Source organism: Hippoglossus hippoglossus, chromosome 4 (assembly GCF_009819705.1).
Source record: "Hippoglossus hippoglossus isolate fHipHip1 chromosome 4, fHipHip1.pri, whole genome shotgun sequence".
Classification (NCBI taxonomy): domain Eukaryota; kingdom Metazoa; phylum Chordata; class Actinopteri; order Pleuronectiformes; family Pleuronectidae; genus Hippoglossus; species Hippoglossus hippoglossus.
Window position 1 is genome coordinate 6,306,755 of NC_047154.1, and position 19,477 is coordinate 6,326,231.

The 19,477-nt window shown below is 42.6% G+C and overlaps 2 protein-coding genes across 8 annotated transcripts in view; one reads left to right on the plus strand and one right to left on the minus strand.

Moving 5' to 3' along the window:
- The window catches only part of LOC117759714 (cyclin-dependent kinase-like 5), a 34,596-nt gene extending 21,560 nt beyond the window's left edge, over window positions 1–13,036 (plus strand). The window contains exons 6-19 of one of the 7 annotated variants that reach the window (XM_034581986.1): window positions 38–158; window positions 719–778; window positions 2,186–2,276; window positions 2,391–2,580; window positions 4,926–5,006; window positions 5,845–6,011; window positions 6,515–7,595; window positions 7,989–8,090; window positions 8,569–8,674; window positions 9,650–9,773; window positions 9,967–10,069; window positions 10,313–10,435; window positions 11,540–11,695; window positions 11,800–13,036. In XM_034581986.1, coding sequence (XP_034437877.1) covers window positions 38–158; window positions 719–778; window positions 2,186–2,276; window positions 2,391–2,580; window positions 4,926–5,006; window positions 5,845–6,011; window positions 6,515–7,595; window positions 7,989–8,090; window positions 8,569–8,674; window positions 9,650–9,773; window positions 9,967–10,069; window positions 10,313–10,435; window positions 11,540–11,695; window positions 11,800–12,159 — 2,865 coding nt within the window. In that variant the 3' untranslated portion in view covers window positions 12,160–13,036. Of the gene's footprint in view, window positions 1–37; window positions 159–718; window positions 779–2,185; window positions 2,277–2,390; window positions 2,581–4,925; window positions 5,007–5,844; window positions 6,012–6,514; window positions 7,596–7,985; window positions 8,091–8,568; window positions 8,675–9,649; window positions 9,774–9,966; window positions 10,070–10,312; window positions 10,436–11,539; window positions 11,696–11,799 lie in introns of all 7 variants that reach the window. The other 6 variants (XM_034581987.1, XM_034581989.1, XM_034581991.1 and 3 more) reach the window with 6 other exon arrangements.
- A 1,279-nt stretch (window positions 13,037–14,315) lies between these two features.
- LOC117759718 (retinoschisin-like) lies at window positions 14,316–18,488 on the minus strand. The gene is made up of 6 exons (XM_034582006.1): window positions 18,432–18,488; window positions 17,957–17,988; window positions 17,667–17,865; window positions 16,778–16,919; window positions 16,498–16,693; window positions 14,316–15,167 (listed from the first exon to the last, which is right to left on the minus strand). Exons 1-6 carry the CDS (start codon window positions 18,481–18,483, stop codon window positions 15,015–15,017), a joined length of 774 nt encoding a protein of 257 aa, XP_034437897.1. The 5' UTR covers window positions 18,484–18,488; the 3' UTR covers window positions 14,316–15,014.
- Between the last annotated feature and the right edge of the window lie 989 nt (window positions 18,489–19,477).

The following is a 19,477-nucleotide window of genomic DNA, read 5'->3' on the forward strand; positions in this document are numbered from 1 at the left end:
TTCAATTTTTTTGTGTGTGTGTGTTTCCATTTTTTAGAACATGCTTGAGCTGCTGGAGGAGTTACCCAACGGTGTGCCGACTGAGAAAGCACGCAGCTACATCTACCAGCTAATCAAGGCGATCCACTGGTGCCACAAGCATGACATCGTTCATCGGGGTAAAGTTTTAATTTTTATTGGGACATGAGGGAGACATTATTAATGAGGCGTAGAAGAGACAGCAAGAGGACCATAGCGCTGCTTTGACTACTGCTTTTTTGGATGCAGAGAATTGGATATAATAGAAAACATATCATTTTTCTCTTGAAACAGTGGCTTTAAAGGTTTTCTAATGCGTTGTGCACTACATTGTTCACAAGCTTTTGGCGAATCAGTGGCAGCAGAGCAGGAAACCAGATGGCCCATGTGAGTTTTTGGCACACTGAGAACAACTTAGCAGGCGTCCAAATGGCCTGTGGCATACCCAGACACACATATGACAGTGTTACCAAGGGATTTGATGTATAAATTACAGTTTGAATTTACAATCTGAAAATTCGATTTTTCAGATTCTTTGTTTGCTGTGTTTATGAAGAAATATCATTCACCTATTTAAACTTTTCATTGGTCTCATTGATGAGCATTCGGTGTGAAGGTAAAGAGGATAGTGATGATGTAGTGATGATGCCCCTGCCCCAGCGCATGTGTCACACTCGCCATCTGTGTTTCTCCTCCTCAGACATAAAGCCAGAAAACCTTCTCATCAGCTCTGACGACACCCTGAAGTTATGTGACTTTGGTGAGCACCTCTATCAAATACTGACACTGTAAGGGTTGTAAGGAAGGCAGCCAAAAACAGTCCAAGCTGTGATGTAGAAAGGATATTTTCAACAGAAACTATATTTGGCTGAAACCAGTGCTGCGGGAGTACAGCAGGCAGGCTTTATCTGGTTCATCTACAACTCTGCGTGCAGCCTCCTCTTGCTTCACACACGGCTGCTGTGCATTCTCCTCTCATCTCAATTAATGAAACGTGTTGGAAAACAAGATGCGAATCACGCCTTGATTCAATCTGGTAGTGCCTCAACAAAACGGGGGGAAGCGGAAAACATGGCATAGACGGCATCATGTAGGAGTGAGAGACTGAAGACCTGCTGATTGCTCTGTGTCAGTCAAAGGTATTGAGGGAACAGACATGGATCCCACTGTGTCATGCTGCACATTTAATTTTATTGTTCTGATGTTTTGATTTCAGACTATGAGAAATGCACAAGCTGAAAGTGAAAAGTTCATGCCGACAGCTATTTGTACCAGTGTACTTTATTAAGATTTATTAATGCAGGAATTAAAAATGGACTTAAACATTGGTCATTCAGGACTCCTGCTATTTTGTGGCATTTTTAAATAACTAGTTTAACATTATGGGAAGAACGCTTCTTTTTATTTCCTGCTGAGAGTCAAATAAGATGATTGACACCAGTTTTAGGTCTGTAGGCTAAATATGAAGCTAGAGCCAGGAGATGGTTAGTTTAGCCTTGCATAAAGCTTGATAACAGGAGAAAACATCAATCGTGGCTATGTTCAGCCTTTACTACTGTAAACATAGCCAGGCTAACCAATTTCCTCTTTCTTTATGCTAAGCTAAGATAACCTAACAAGTTCATATTAGTGTACAAGTGTAAGAGGAGTATTCATTTTATCATCCAACTCTCAGCAAAACAACAACATAAGCTAATTTCCCAAATGTCACCCTCCAAAATCTCACTATCTCATTATCCTATAGTTCTTCAGGATTATGAAAATGAATTCATATTTTTACCCATGTAGTTCAAATCTGACATTTTGCATCACTCATTTGCTAAAATATACAGCCACAGCTAGTGGCTTTAGTCACAGGATTATGAATATGAACTCAGATTTTGCATCATTTAATAGTTGCTATTTTCTATGACTGATGATGATGTTAAACAATATCCAGGATTAATATGATTTAATATTCCCAGAGGGTTAATCATCTCTTCTACTGTACACGAGTACAGCTTTATCCTAACTCAGCTACTTTTTAAGCTACTTGAATCTTAATGAGAACCCAGAGAGGTACCCAGAGAGGTACCAGACTGAAATCACTTTTAGGTGTCTCAGCATATAGAGCCTATCAAAAGTCTCCTCATCATACTATATTGCTTCCTCTGTCTTTTCTTTCCAGGCTTTGCACGTAATCTCTCAGAGGGGACTGATGCCAATTACACAGAGTATGTGGCCACTAGATGGTACCGCTCTCCAGAGCTCCTGCTCGGGTACGTACTGTCTTTTCTCTATCAAGCAGGGGTGAAAACTACAATGACATATCATTTAAGTGGCTATTCTTAAGCCTGGCCTTCCTCGACAATCCCGTGAATCTCTGGTCCCAGGGCCCCTTACGGGAAGGCAGTGGACATGTGGTCAGTGGGCTGCATCCTCGGAGAGCTGAGCGACGGACAGCCTCTGTTCCCAGGAGAGAGTGAGATTGACCAGCTCTTCACCATTCAGAAAGTGCTGGGACCCCTGCCACCAGAACAGATGAAGCTCTTCTATAACAACCCTCGCTTCCACGGGCTGCGGGTAATGTCAGGCCACACATCACAACCCTCGCTTGGGTTCTCTCTTCTGACCCATCTCTCTATGATGCTCCTAATTATTTCTGCTCCTTCCCTTTTCTCCCACGTGATCTTCTCTCTCTCTTTTTGCCGTCTCTTTCTGCCTCCTCCTCGTTCTTCTTCATCTTCTTCCCTTATTTATTTTCTCCCCCTGCTAAGTCTGTCCAATCTCTGCTTGTTTCTTTCTTTCTGGCGGAGTGTTCTGTGCCGTGACTGATTGGATCACAATGACTCATCGTGTATCATGTATCCTGTATGCGCTGTGAAGGAAGGCTGTGTTAAGTCTTCTGTTGCAGGCTGGTGCTACAGCAGACCTGGGTTATCCTTCTCTTTCCCTTCCTGCCCACGCCTCAGGATATAATTATTAGTTTGCAAACTGCCCTTATGTGAATCTCTGCTGGTGATATGGACCCAGCTTGATAATTCCTTTTTTACATCTTGGACACTTGATTAATGGGTGTTGGCATGCACCCTAAATTCTTGTCAGAGTTCCAGCTCATGAATCTACATTAACATTGTTCTCTCCATTAAACTGCTCTCTACACTGAGACAGGCACATGTTGGAGAGGGATTGTTCCTGAGTAAACATCACCTGCTATTGTTAGTACTCGCTCAAGGGGAAAAATATCTCTGCTCTCCACAACATTGCTATGCCTGTTAAATTTAAATGAGTAGATAGCATCTGAATGGTGGACATTCATACTTAAACCCCTCATTAACAGACTGACTCTCTTAATAACAGTGGAAAAGACCACAACACAACCACTGAGAGGAGAATGGGTTTTTTTCGACGGAAGCACACAAACTGTATTCATTAAAAAATAATGCAGCAGACCAGCAAGAAAGCACACAACACTTGAACGCAGGATGTTTCATGGTCGTTTTATCACATTGGCCACCTACGGTGTGCTTTGTATCACTTGGAAATGTGTTGACGTTCTGGACATTTTGTGTTTTTTCTCTTGGCAAACAGCAGATTCACAATAGTCAGAAAGAAAACAAGAGTGGATGTGGAAGTCATCTCATGCAGTAGTGCTCTGTGTGAACATTGTTTTAAAAAACTTTATTTGAGGAGTAGTAGCATCTTCAGGGTAATGTCTGAAGAATTCTGTGAGCACCTCAAAAGACAGTGTCAGTGAAAAATTACGATAGATATTTAGCAGTCAGACATGTCAACAGACAGACCTCATGTGAAAACCATATTGCAGCAACAGTAGTGACACTAACATGCAAATTACCAGATATTCCAAGAGGATATTAGTTTAAGAACTTATCCAGCTACTACAATATACTTAAAACAATCGATCAACAAATATATCATACGCTATGACCAAATCAAACAGACCATAAATAGAAAAATCAAACCTTAAATAGATCATATTTTAAATGACACACATGATGAAAGTTAAAATGAAAGTTAAGAATTATGTTAAAACTGCAACTTCAACCCATGCCTCAAGAAAGTGCTACAGTAAGTATGTTATTCATAGGGTTCAGGTACGTGGGCAAAAAAACCTTTAATATCTTTGTGCGAAGTGTGTGGAGTGACTTATTAAATAAGTCACTCCACACACTTTTTTTTACTTCAAGTAAAGTACGTCTTTTTTGTCCCTGATGATTCAGGAATCAGACCAAATTGTAGAATTTAATCTCCAGTAATTCTGTTACCCCAACATGCAGCAGCATTAATTCCAGGAAGTGGCCACACTGATAGAAAATATTTTTAAGTTTCCAACTAGCCACAAAGAACTTAAAGTGAGAATAAGCTGCTTTTAGACATGTTACTGATTATCTGCGGACGTTCTCCACCTGGCCCCCTAGTATGAAGTCAGCAGAAAGCCGTGAGAATCCGATGTGCGAACACAGCAGCGGACACTGATGAAGATGTCAAGAGACTTTGAGATGACAAGAGCAGGGTTGATGTGCTGTAAACCAAATCTCGTGATCTCCGCAGCTGAATTAATATCTTACTTCCTGCCTCTGTCTGCTTCACCCGGCTGCTCCACCTTTCACCTGAATAATGCAGAGGATTTGTTGCTGTTTTGAACGCGTCTGTGCAGAAAACCTCCCGCTGCGTTGTGCATGTGTGAAAGGTAAACTGCGGATAAAGTCCAGATAATTGGGTTCAGACAGGTCATTACTGAAAACAGCTTTAGTAATATTGAAGTTCAGGTAATTAACACTTGGAGTCAAACAATTTGATGCATCTACTCTACACACAGCTGTGTTGGTTGATGTTGCTATTTCTACAAAGCAGTAATCATTTGGCTGTTTACCACTCTGTACTTTTTTTCCACTCTCTCTTTTCAGTTCCCTGCTGTGAACCACCCACAAACCCTGGAGCGCAGATACCTGGGAATCATTGGCGGAGGCCTGCTGGACCTGCTGAAGGTAAGGATCACAGGTCTGGCAATAATTGGCAAAGCTGCTCTGCCGAGGAGTGATTTTTATTTTTGATCTTTTATCCATTTCTGGTTCATTCCTGCTCACATAGTGGCCTAGTTTTATAAACTACACATTTGATTGCACACTCGATAATTGCATCATGATCATCATGTTTACGTCGTGACTGCATGATGCCTCTTCACTGCTTCAGCATCTCTCAGCTCATATCCTGGTTCCAGCACTGCTGTTATTGCTGTGTCTGCACTGTAAACAGGAGCTCCATGTCAAGAATGTGGGCTGTGTTTGTGCACTTGTGCTTTTCCCAGCAGATAGTGACTCACTGCTAACACAATGTCATCTCAGGACTGGATTCAGGACGGACATGCATCGATCTCATTACATACCAGGGTTTTTCGAATTGACTTTAGATATTAATTGAGCTAAAATGTATTTGCTAAATGCCAATGTGAGGCTGCATTTCTTGCAAAGAGTAGTTGTCTGTCTTTGTTTGTCTGCCTTGTTTGTTGTAAGATTATTGCTACTATGAAATTATACTACTCTGAAATTATGACACATTCCGTTCAGTTTTGTATTTTTTATGCATTCACACAGAATTCAGCTTTCATGAGTCTATGGAGACCGATTATTAAACAAATTTATTTGAGTCACAAAAACATAAAATGTCGCAAATCATATTTTACATCGTTTGATGACTCTACAACACAATTAATTAGCAGCCTGACTGTTATGATAATGGGGGTGACTGTTTCAGTTCGTTTGCGATGTCAGGATGTTCGTGATGTCTTCCGGACTCACAGGCTTCCTCTGTGTGTTTGGGTGTTAGAACCTGCTGTTGCTGAACCCGACAGAGCGTTTTCTCACGGAGCAGAGCCTCAACCACCACACCTTCCAGACACTGCGGCTGGTGGAGCGGCCAGGCCCACCAACACCGACACCTGTACGCTCCTCCAAGAGAAAACCTCACCATGGAGACAACACAACCCCCAGCAGGTCAGCAGCAAGCACTATACAATGTGGATGGATGGATAGATAGATAGATAGATAGATAGATAGATAGATAGATAGATAGATAGATAGATTTAATGCAACAGTAAGGGTCCTGTGATGGATCCCTGTGGAACACCAAATGGTCTGTATTTATATAGTGCTTTTTAAGTCTTGATGTGCTTTACAGTACAGTTGTCATTTGCCCATTCACACACACATTCATGAAGTGCATCTATGTGCAGCACTCTCTATCATGCACCAATCATCCTTGTATGATAGGGTGTCCTCCTTTCAGTTCCCTGCTGTGAACCAAGACAGGGATTGAACCGCAGACCCTCTGGTTATTGGATGACCCGCTATACCTCAAGAGCCACAGCCACCATATTTACACACCAAGCAAAATTACTTTGATGTGATTTTTACCATCTAACTACGATATTTTCCACCCAATAGCATAACATTGAATATGTGATGCACAGTAAGTTGACCATTCTTCTCTCTCTCAGGAGCCATGGGAGTAAGAGCTCAGGAAGCCATCGCTCCAGCAGCAGAGAGGGCTCCAGCTTGCCTCGGCATGAAGACCTCCACCCCAGCAACGACAGCTTTCTCAACGGCAACATGCCTACAGCGATCAACCTCAGTCCCACCCTGCATCCCAAGAACTACCAGCCGCAGATCTTTAACCATTCCACTTCGTGCAGCATGGACCTAGCCAGCAGCAACCTGCCTCACTTGCTCAGTCCCGGTGAGGCCAAGGGCAAGGGTGACTTCGAGATGAGCCTGGGATCCAAGGTGTCAGACGGCCCCGGAGCCAAGTACCTCAAATCCAATTTCCGCTCGCATCAGAACCGCCATTCCTTTGTGGAGGGGAAAACCAACACGCTTCAGTCAGGGGATAAACATAGTAGACACAGCTACATGGAGTCTCACAGCTCCACACCCTCCTCCTCCAAGTTTGCCTACCTGAACTTATCCAAGAGCTACGGTACGCTTAGTGATGCCAAGTCTGTGGGAAACTTAAATGATGTGCATCTCTATGCAGATGAGCCTACAGCGCGCTATTTTCCTTCAAGCTGCCTTGACCTCACAGCTCCGAGCAGCCCAGCAGCCCGCCGAGTAGACAGACTGGGACTCGGCACAGCTAGCCGAGGGAGCATGCGCTCAGAGAGGGAAAGCAACACTCTGGACTCTTCTTACAGGCGCTCATCCATCCGCCACAAGGCCTCAGAGGAGGCCAAGTCGCCAGATACCCTGGACCCTGGGGAAAGTGGCGTGGAAAGGACCCATGCTCACTCTCTGTCCGCCCCACATGACCCTGTGTCTTACGGTCAGGGATACACTAGCCCCTTCTCCTCCCAGCAGAGGCCGCACCGTCACTCTATGTACGTAAGGAGGGACCACCAGAGGACACACGGGGCGGAGGAGGGTCTGGTGGTGGGTCAGGGCATGCCTACCAGAGCCAGCAGCCTCCAGCTCCTTTCTCCACAGCTGCAGCACCGCACGCTGCCTCACCACTCTGGGGGCTCCTCCAGAGAAGAAGACATGAGCAGGGTCAGTCACCAGCCCACATCAATCTCCAAGCAAAAGGAAAGTCTAAGCCTACAGGATGTAAACATATCAAATGCCAACACCAGGTTGTGTTGGATAACTCTTCCTTGGTGTCAGTTGTACAAAAGCACAGCAAGGGTTTATTTTGGTAGCCTCTGAAAATATCATGATCTGTGTTTAGCTCTTTTAGCTGGATCTTGTCAGTCAGTTTCTCAGGTTTGGAAAGAATTGGAAAGGAAGGATTAATATAACTGCAGCTTCATTTATGAATGATGGTTAAGATCTTGTTAGGATATACAATGAATCATATAAACTGGATATTTATAAATACTGTATACACACATATAGTTTATATAGGGTGTGCGTGTGTGTATTTGTATGTGCGCTGCAATGCTGAGCTCACCTCATGCTTCATCATGTCTCTGTTAGCAGACTGAACAGGCACCCACTGAGGTCATCCACAGCAGACCCCCAATAAGGGACTCGACCAGGGACAACTCTGCATCTTTTCACACACAACGGCAAAAAAGCGAGGTCCGACATTCTGCCTGCACCCACCATTCCCCACCCACATCCAGTCTTCCGAGAGTGTGGATGTGGGTGGATACTGCTGTCATGAACTGCTCTCTCCCTTTATCTCTCCCTCTCCCTCCCTCCCTCCCTCTCTCTCTCTCCATCTCCCTCTCTCTCTCTCTCTCTCTCCCTTTCTCTCGCTCTCTCTCGCTCTCTCTCTCCTCATCGGATGCCTCTTCATTTTCTCCGTGTGCTTTGCTTCCCTCTAAAGTGACTATACTTACGATAGCACAGTCAAGCTTGTCATCGCAGCACATTTCAGTTTGGCTCTGAATACATTCATAGCCTCCACAGATGCTGTTTTATTACAATGGCCACTTGTAAATCAATACACCTTCCCCCTTGTTCCTGTTATTTAAGGTACATTTTAGATAGAGAGGCATGCAAGAGCAGTAGGCCTCTGTGGCTTTATGTGACGAGTTCTTCTGTTGTGACTCAGGTCGGCTTATATCATGACCAGCAAACAGAAGATGGAGGCTCCTCCAAAGAGAATCGTAACATCTACAGTGAATCCATGCCAAGGAGAGTGGGAAGCTTCTACAGAGGTTGGTTTGGACAGATATCCCTTTTATTCACTGCACTGTGCAGATCAAATTGTTGAGCATCTCAATCTGTCTGCGGTTTACTACAAATCTTACACATCTAATTTATTTATTGGTCAGACTTAAAGCCAGTGTATATTGAATTCTCACTGATTACTGAATCAGAGTTTTAAAAATCTTGTTCAAATGTGTTTGTGCATACTCCTGTGATATAATATAAATACCCAATAATCAAGCAGGATTTTTGCTGAAGATTTTTTATTGGCATTTGAGGACAATTCCAATAATAATTTTTGACTAAGATTACTTTTACGTACTTTGTTTAGGAGTCTGTAACTAACCCTGTCAGCAGCACTGTGAGACTGTAGCCCAGCACAGACTTGTTTAAAGCTCAGTTCTGTCAGTGACAGTGTTAAAAGCAGCAGGTTAGAGATCAGGGAATCACCAAAAGCAGTTAGATTCATCTTCTGCGAAACAATAAATAGTCCATCTAACAGTCAAGATATTTCAGTGTGGACAAAAATGGGGGCTAACAATTGTAACCAAGGTATTTACACTCAATACACCTCTCGGTGCTCTGTTGGGAACAAACTATGTAAAGCGGACATTGTCTCTAAATTGCCTCAATATAGTCTTTGTCATTTATGTATCAACATTTACTTTTCTCCCTATCTTCCTTTACTTTAACAGTACTCTGATGGTGTCTCATATTATTACATTGTTTTGACACAAGCTCAATAGGGCACCACAGACAAGACATTCTACACATAAATGTATTTAATGTTGATGTCAAATTGACCCTTTCCATTGGTTGGAGTTACAATTCACAGTATATAATACATTACATAGTTATACAGTATATTTTGAAAGTACTTTAAGCCTGCTTGGTAAAGACTGCAGAATGTGTTGGAGCTGTATAGAACTGTAATCTGTTGATTTTCCCCCTGAATGAACTTGTTTGCTGTGTTTGTTGAACAGTCCCTTCCCCCCGGCCAGACAACTCCTTTCATGATAGCAGGGGTCAGAGCCGGGGCTCTGGCTTGTCCGGGGACAGCAGCGGTTTGACGAACCACTCCAAACGCCAGCCAGGCTTTGACCCTTGGTAATTATGCACGTGGATTAGTTAATTCACCAAAGAATATCTTCTCTAACTGAAGCTACAGTGAAAACTCCAATTTGTTCATGGTCTGTTGTTCTGGCACATTCAATTTTACACTGGTGGCTTTAACATAAATTGTCAGGTCTTATTAGGACTTGGACGACATAGCGCTCAGTCGGCTTTGATTTATTTTCAGGACTGGCCCAGATACTGTTGTGTTGAACTCTGAGCCATCCAAAGAAAAAGAGAAGCAGGGTTTCTTCCGAGCAATAAAGAAGAAAAAGAAAAAAACTCAAATGGTGAGTTGTATGTCCAGTAATTCTTCGGGTGCGAGTCGTGTCTGGATGTTCACGCACATGTCCTTTGGATGTCAACACCTTGTCTGTTAAGCTGTCTGTCTACATACTACACCTCCTCCTCTGCTTTTCAAATGTTTAATACTTTGCCTGTATTCGCACATGTATAAAAATATAAAGCCATATCTTCTTGTTGTGTTGTGCTCATGTCCCCTGTGCCACCAGTCATGTGCCTCTATATTACAGATGGAAGTCCCCGGTGGAAGGCCTCCTGTCATCAAGAAATGTCTTTTCCCTCTGTTTAGCCCAAAGAATAACATAAAGCATAGTTCCACTGTGAGAGTCCTCCCTGTAGTGTCGTCTCCCATGGTACATGCTGTTTTACACTCTCCTACTCATCCTGCAGCTCAGTGTCACCCAACTAACAACGCATGCAGTAGGAACATTAATCCACTCTGTTTTATTGTTTACTTTCACCTTTTAACAGAGTTTTTCTCTGGTTTTATTTAAAGAAATGATGCATTGTGGTTAATTCACGTAACAATGAATTGCTAACATAAACAAGCCAGATCCATAGAGGCAGGAACAATAACATTAAATATTAACAATGAGGCAATGATTTTTTTGGGAAGGCTATTCATGAATCTTTTTCCGGCAAGCTGTATGGATCTGGCTGTGTTCAGTCCATCAGATTCTGATCAATGGCCACTGATTTCAACCACTGCCCTGAAAGCATGTCTCTGGTTATGATCTGAGGATAAGTGAGAGAACTCATCTTTTGTGTAACATGAGATTTTAGAGATGTGTGTGTGTGACCGGCTGTGAAGACCATAGGATGAACCAGAAGAGTTGCTAAATATGAAAAGAAACTGCCTGAATTCCCAGTGACAGTAACAGTTCATCATGAAACAGGTGTGTGAGACGCTCTCGTCCCTTCACTTTTCTATTTATATCTGACACTTTGTTCAGATTAGGAGAGGAGGGTTTCTGCTGATCACAGAGCGCAAATAAACGCAATCTGGCGCCAGGCAGTCAGACTCAGAGCTGGTGGAAAATAGTGTGTAGTACTGCTCAAAGAGTAGATGGTCTCATGAAAAGCTTCATGTACAAGATGAGGTGTCTCTCCTATTCCTCACATCAGAAAATGTTTCGGGTTTCTGGCTCCGGATGCATGTTTGTTTGTTTTTTTCCACTGCACTTGAGATCAAACAATGCAATGACCAATTATATCAAAATGAACTCAAGACCTATGTCAGTGGTAAATCGACACATGTAAAGGACGACACATACCACAGATATGTTTTCTTAAGAACATCTCCGCATATTGATAAAACCTGTGCTGTAAACGGTGTCTATTTCACCTCAAAAAGCACATTCATTGTGTTACTTGTTGTCCTTCACATTGTGTGGACCTACCTCTGTCATGAGTGTGACATTAGGGCTAGATGACAACTGACTGTCACTGTGCGACAGGTCCCTACTGAAGGGGTCGATCCAGTCATCCAGAAGTCGTCCAGGTCTTCAGGTCACCAGAGCGGCCGCCACAGGACCCGTGACAAGAGCAGAGACCGAGACCGAGACAGGGACAAGGACTGGCCTCCTGAGAAACTGTCGGATTCACATTCTCCGGTAAGTCTCAGAGAAGAGATAAAGGTCTTTTCTTCTTCTTCTGCTTCTCCTTCTTATTTTGAAATCTTAGATTTAAAGACGGTGTGTCATGTCTTATTTTTTAGAGTCAACCACTGAAGTCACTTCGCAAACTCCTGCACCTTTCATCCTCCTCCTCCAACCAGACGGCGCCCTCTGATATGCGCTATCAGCCACTGCCTAATCCAGCCTCCACTCAAGGTGGTTTCTCTGAGAGCCGGGGCCACTCAGGGGTCAGTACGCCCCAGCTGAAGAGCCGACAGGCGGCCTACCCACTGCCTGCACAGCTGGAGTCCGGCTGGCACACGTCTGCCCTGGGCCGCCCCGAGGGCAACCCCTACCCGGAGCAAATGAGCATCAAGGGAGGCCAGAACGGGCACGGCTTCGGACGCCCGTCCAGGTCTCGTATGCCAAACCTCAATGACCTGAAAGAGACGGCGCTGTGATTTCCACTGCCCTCACACTCACTGGGGGATGACGCTTCCCCTCTGTTGCTCCTACACCTCCCTTATGTAACAGTACACCTGCTGTACACACACACACACACACACACACACACACACACACACACACACACACACACACACACACACACACACACACACACACACACACACACACACACACACACAGTTACCAAACCTTCAGTTTTAAACACTGCTTGCAAACAGGCCAAAAGCCTTTTTATGTCTAATTTTTTTTAAACTTCCATGTTTGATAGACTTTATATTATTACTTATATAATTCTGATTATAATTTGTATTATAAAGTAAATATATTACAAATTAAATATATATAAATGGATCAAGTGTAGATTTTAAGTGTAAGTATTTTTGTTTCTATCAATATAGAAATATAGTACATTTTACTGCGTAGTATTTCCTTAAGACTATCTAAAGCATTTTAAACAAATGAATTTTATCAGTTGTTACCATAGAGATGGGTAATGTCAGTAATATCAGTGTGTTCATCTCATTCTGGACTGTAACTCTTCGTCTGAGCTGTCTCGCCCCGTTAGATGTGCTTTCTTCTACTGGACACAGATGCTCAGATGTGTCATGCTCAGTTGCCGTGTAGTTTTTCTGAGTTGGCACCGACAATCTCTGTTCTTTTTGAGGATATTTAGGTTTTTATGTCTTTTTTGAAACGCAGCCATTTTAGACACTTTGGTGCCATAAACTAATAGAAATCCTAACCTAACACCTCCCTCTGTAGGTCATAATGAAGCACTGCATTTACCGTTCTCAGACAGATTACCACTCACTAACATTTCAACACTGTCTTTTCATGTATATGAAGTGTTAATAATCCCTTCCGTATATAGTCTAAACAAATATACAGTTAGAACTATGGCTAGACGTCATTTCAAACAGAACAGTCTTTAATAACTGTACCTTATGCAGACTATGCCGAAGATCCTTCTGGTAATCTACAAGTATTTACTGAGAAGTTCATGTATGTGTAATGAAGCACCCGCAGTAATTAAACCTTTATACTTTGCTTCACGCATCTCAAGTTAACTTGTGATTTTCTCTGTTAACTGCGCTCACGACCGGGATTCTGGAAAGTCTGTTAAAGATTTCACAAAAGCTACTTCCAAGTGGTTGCAATCGTTTAATCAGTTAAAAAAGATACAGGCAAAAATGTTATATAAAGTTTAACTGCTGGAATTTTGTCTATAAGAATCATTTTAATTGTATTTTTTTTCTAATTATTGTTGGTAAGTAACTTTTTACAGCAGTTAGAGGAATATAAAAGCCATGTGGCCGTTCTAGTGCAGTGGTTCCCAACATGATGTTCCCCCACAGCCCTGTCACATAAACTCAAGCACCTCTGCAGTTATGTTCCAAATGTGTTCATTTTAAACTGGATATATAGTTACAATATTTCATACCATCGCACTTTGTTCGGTCAAGTTTATATGTTTACTGTTACCACTTGGTCATAAGATGGATTTTTCAACCATTTGTCTGTTTCCTGTTTTATCAGTTTCTCATTTATTATCTTTTTTTTTTTAGCTTTGTTTATCCTCCAATTTTGGTGGCTAAAGAGTTTCTATCCATTTCTTTCTCGATATCTAATTTTCAGCTATCCAGTGCTTTAAGCTGTTCACACACTCATACTGTTCAGGTATTACTGCTGACTCAGTATGTTGGTATATTTTTTCAGTTCTCTACCATCTTTCTATGTGCCCCCTTGAAACTGCAGAGCCCCCCCCCCCCCCCCCCCCCCCCCCCCGGTTCTACATGTGCACCTGGTTTAGAGTCCATGTACTACTGTATTTTTAACTGACTGCACACACTGAGACGCTGGGGACGAGCCTTTAAGAAATCTTTAAGTGGATCCACGCTGGCGGCAGAAGCTCTGCGCTGTTACATCGTTTTCTGTCTGAGATTAAGTGCCGAGAACGTAGCTTGGCTGAGATGAATCTTAAACTTCTTAATGTTGCACTTCGAAGGGACTGTGTGGCGCAGCAGTGTTGCTGTGACACTGTAAATTCTTCCTCAGTTCATGTTCATCCCATGCACAGTGTGTGAGGACTGAAACACGGGGCAGCAGCGACACGCCAAGTCCAAACACCACCGTACCGTATCATGTGTTGTGCATCTGTAAGGACTGGGCACACTCCATACTTGACACCATACGTCTCACTCTTTGGATAGCTGTTTTGCTGAAGGAGCACCGTGTATTATATTAATACTGATGTGTGACTACTTGTTTGGTAATATTTATAACAGAAGATGTTTATCCACTGTTTAAATGAAATCAAGTATTCAGTTTGTGCTTTTATTACAGACAGAAATGAGTAGCATAGTCAGTGTTTATTTGCCTTTTATTTTCAACAGAGCATTTACATGACAACGTAAACCCACAAATGAATGCTTAACAATTTTAGAATATCCATGTTTACAAATGTAAAAGTAAATCTCAAATAAAACAAGCTCATTTGATTCTACTCTCGTTTGTGACTATTTTCAAAGTAGTGTTTGATTCTGGTTTATCAATAAGTGATCAGATCTGTGTATCTTACTCCTGTAGCTTATTGAAGGACGTTTACATCCAAAATATCCCTTTTTAATTGGAATACCCTGAATGTATTGAAAATATGTCCAATCTAGTATTTATACATCACCACAATTAGACTTCATAGATTTTAAGACAGATGAAATAGTGCATCAATAAACCTGTCCACATTGAGCCTCACCAAAGAAAGACAGACGAAGACCATATCGCCCGTTTGGCAAGCGGCTTGTTGGCAGGGGAGGGGTGGCCGGTGAGGAGGAAGCGGGCCGAGCACACTTCAGGTGCACTTGTTCATGCACATCAACAGCTCCATCCTCATGGCGATGCGGGTGTGCCAGCCCAGTGGCAGCAGGCGGATGTAGCGCGCCACGATGGGTGGACGCAGCAGGTTCTGCACTGTGGAGGATCGGTCAGCGTTCCCATAGAAAACCTGAAGAGAAACAGCATGAGAACATGATACTGGATCTCTTCACTCTTAAGGCTCCTGAATCCTCCAAAAAGAACTAAACTAAAACTAATCTGATGCTTCTTGTTATTTAAACCAAAATAAACTGAAACCACGTTTCTTCATGTGGATCATGTTGATCACAATTTATTGCTTCAATTTCCTGTGTTAAATATTTGTAATGTATTTTTTTTATGTCCAATTTATTGATTTTATTACATATAAGATTGAACATTTGGGGCTCCATACAATTACCATTAAAGACAATTATTTTTGAGTTAAAAAAACAGTTTGTCAATGTATGCTTACTTGGAAAATGTAAATTAGGATAAACTCACTATTCAAAATATATTGATCATCGGTGTATATTGTTCTGTGAGGTTTTGTTATGATCAAAGCTGGTGAGACGGATAGAGAGTGATTGGTTTATGCGGTTTAGTGGACGAATCAAATATTCTGTGGTTGCTCATTCCCGCTGTCTGAATATAAAGTGGCTTGTTAAAATGGTGCCTCTGCATGTGGAGGTTCAGCTGTGAAAACTGCTCACATGCCTGTTTGTTTCTATTTCATGCAAACTGGTGTCTTTAAGATCCTTTGTCATTTTTTATAAGAAAATACATATCAATATATATAATTAATCTGATACAAGGTTACAAGTTTGGTGTTTCCTATGATGAGCTACAGCTCACAGCGCCTGGGTTGTCCCTGTGTAAAGTCTTTCCAGCGAAACGATGCACAGTCAGTGAAAGGTGCTTTTAGAGATCTTACACTGAAGCAGCATCCAAAGACTGGATATTGATAAAGAAAGATTAAAACTGAATGTGTGCTCCTTATCCTCATAAAACTGTTTTAGTCAGTAACACTCGTCATAATTAAATCATTCATTGCAACAAATGGAAATAAAGTAAGGCTTGGTGCTTATGGCTCCACTTGTGAAAAAGCTCCCTGGTTAAACATGCAGAAAAGAAAAGTGTGAACCCAAAGCAAGACATGAAGAAACAATTTAAACATTTGAGGCTGGTTAAGACTCTAAAGTAGAAAGGTGGAGGGGGGGGCAAAGACTCAGCAGCAGCAGCAGTGTTGTCGTGTTATTCAATAGTGAAGCAAGCTTTGATGGGAGAATGGCTGTGATTGGTGGGTGACTGATTGGACTAACACCAGCTGACTGTCAGCTCATTACAGGGTAGGACTTCTCTGTCCTGCATGAACTAATGCAAAGCTTCATTTTACTGCCTGGCAGAATAAGGACTGCTTCAGCTTTTGTTGTACGAAAAAGAGACGTAATTCTTAACTGGCTACTATCTGATGTATTTACCCTGTTGTTTCCCGTCTGATCTTTGTAATAGATCCAGTTCAGAGTGTCCACACTGCGATACTGGATGCTGTATTTAGTAATCCACTCATCGGCGTCGCAGCGGCCCTGGGTGAGGATACCAGACACCACCCCCACCTTCTTCAGATCAATCTGGATCCACTGGTACTGGTCATTGAACTTGGACAGCCACGCACACCTGACAGAAATGTCACGTATTACACTCACAATAAGGGCTGCTTACGAGTGTGTCATGTGAAGTGGAGGTGACAGGGGGGCTCACCCAAAGCCTTGGTTGTTCAGGCGGGCCTTGTCGGGGATCCAGGAGGAGTACCAGCCGGTGTACTGGTCCTGACTGGAGCAGCTGATCTGGTCTAATGATACAGATCCAGATTCAAATCCCAGAGGTCTGTGGTAGGGGCATTCTGTGGAGTGTTCAAATACAAATATGGATCAATACAGTTCACAAAGCCTTATGAAACATGAGTCTTCTGATGACTAGAAACTTCTTAGTGATTTCATGACCAAGCCCGTCTCGATTGACATAGCTCACAGTAAAAAGTGATACTGTGAGGCTTGCGTGATAAGGCAGCAGGACATCATCTGATGTGTGCTGCTTCTCCCAGCATCAAGCTATTAGCTACAGGACACGCCGTACTTTGGGCTCCCTAATCTGCTCATCACATTCCTGCACTGGTAATAAGATTGTCTAACAGCATTGGACATTCCAGGCCTCTTCTTCACAGTTGAGCATCTCTTAATCTCAACCTGTTCTAATCTATATGTGAAACAGATCCAAACCTTTTTAACCTGAAGCAGAGAATAAGAAAAATGTTGGGATCATAGTAAGAGGTGATTGTGCATCGCTGAATATATGCAGAGTCCAGATTGGGCTGAGTGCACACGGCCAGCCGCCATCATCTGTGTGATCCATCACACCATCTGGAGCTTTGTGTGTGCCCACAGACACACAAGCACACAAAAAGACACAACAGGATACACGGCTGCCTACTATAAATCTTTACACGTCATTGTCCTTCGCATCATTTGAATCCCATTTATCACTTTTTAAAGAAAAACTTGGTTAATTAAGGACATTCAACATCACGTGAGTGTGACCAACAGGGGATTATAATAGAATCCAGGTCAGGCGACACAGGTGGAGTCCTCACCTGGCATGCAGTTCATTGGTTGCCCCTGAGGTGGCGGTGGCAGTAATGCCGGCGGCACAGGTGGGATGACCTCGGGGGTGAGTGTGGATGAGTCAGCAGACTCACAGTCACAGGTGCAGGCCTTGACATTGCTCGTCCATGTCTCGATCACCTGCTGCTCCTCCTCCTGCAGCTCCTCCTCCTGGACAACCTCCTCCTCCTGAAGGACACACAGTTAACACACTCAGCCCTGCTCTCACACTCCGGTACAATGACATTTCAGAATCATTTCAGGTGGTTTATTAATGGGCTCCTACCTCCTGTGAGTGAACAGCTCTCAGGGCTGCTCCACATCAACAGATGCATGAAATGTAGAAGCAGATGGTGACATGAACTGTGAGAAGCTCGAGCCAAACTTTAGACAAAATGAAGTGGAAGTAACTTAAATGCCACACTTTGATACATAAATGCGTTGGTCGGGGTTGCGGTGCAAGTTAGACAAATATTTGTTATTAGTCTGCATGATTTGTGTTAAGAATCCTGGACTGGTGGGGAAAAAACTATAGTATTGCAGGAAAACAATCACAAACACTTAATTGTTCATTCAACACTATTAAAAAGCCTCCTTATAGAAAAGATGTTAAATTCCTAATTTCATTTCAGCAAAAATATGTATTTACTTAATATGATAACTTCTTTCAGAACAGTAATTGTATGGGTTTTTTTTAAAGGTAGGTTCAGTATATCATTTAATATTATCCCTCATGCAAGTGCACAGTGACTTACCCTGAGATATGAGCAGGAGGAGCAGCACAGCGGCACGAGCAGTAACCACCATCTTCGTCTTCATCTATGTTGGAATGTAGTTTGTGTGATACCCAACACTGGTGGATAGGATTACTGTAATCCACAGGCCTGTGATGACCTTATCTAATACTCTTTATTGGCCCTCAGACACCTCCCTTAGGCTGCTACATTGTACTGCACCTGTGTTGAACACCATCACCTCATAGAGGACACACTGAGATTCACTCTGGTCCTGGATCATTCACACAAGCAGGGAAATCACAGACGGAACCTGGTGAGAGAAGCAGGCGATGCTGCATAAGAAGTGGGACCGCATCTGTCCCCAGAGCAGAGTCTTCCTTCTACCCAGTAAAATAATAATAATAATACAACCTTATTTATATGGCACTTTTCAAAAACAAGTTTACAAAGTGCTTCACAAACATAGAAACAGATATAATTACATACACAAAGACATAAGAAATATAGGTAAAAGCCATGTTATCAAAATATGTCTTTAAACTAGATTTAACAGAGGACAATGAGGTAACTTATGTGATAACCAGCGTTTTTTCCATAGTTGTGGAGCCCTTACTGAAAAAGCTCTACCGCCCTCAGTTTCCCGCTCTACCCTGGGAACCAAGAGCAACAGTTGATCTGCAGATCTGAGGTCACAAGCAGGTATGTACGGTATTAGAAGGTCAGTTATTTAAGAGGGGGCAATGCCGTTAAGAGATTTAAAAACTAGCAAAAAAATGTTGAAATCAATTCTGAGTGTAACAGGTAGCCAGAGCAATGAGACGAGAACGGGGGTGATGTGTTTAAACTTTCAAGTTTTTGTACAAACTCTGGCTGCGGTATTTTGAACAGATGCAAGTCAAACAGGATTCTGGTTTTGGTTCTGGGCTCTGTTTTCCTCACTTAAGTTTTGTATTATCTTATATATTACTGATGATTTGTTGACAGCCTTTTACTTTACCTCTGTAGTTCTTACAGCTACTGAAGGCCTACATTTCCTCCAGGATCAATAAAGTACCTTCATACCT

Bases quoted from the DNA above. Each gene is read 5' to 3' on its own strand.
- LOC117759718 (XM_034582006.1), bottom strand. From the start codon at position 18,483: ATGGTGGTTACTGCTCGTGCCGCTGTGCTGCTCCTCCTGCTCATATCT. The intron at 17,989-18,431 runs GTAAGTCACTGT...GATGTGGAGCAG, and splicing joins CCTCCTGCTCATATCTCAGG to CCCTGAGAGCTGTTCACTCA. The intron at 16,694-16,777 runs GTGAGCCCCCCT...CATTTCTGTCAG, and splicing joins CTGAACAACCAAGGCTTTGG to GTGTGCGTGGCTGTCCAAGT.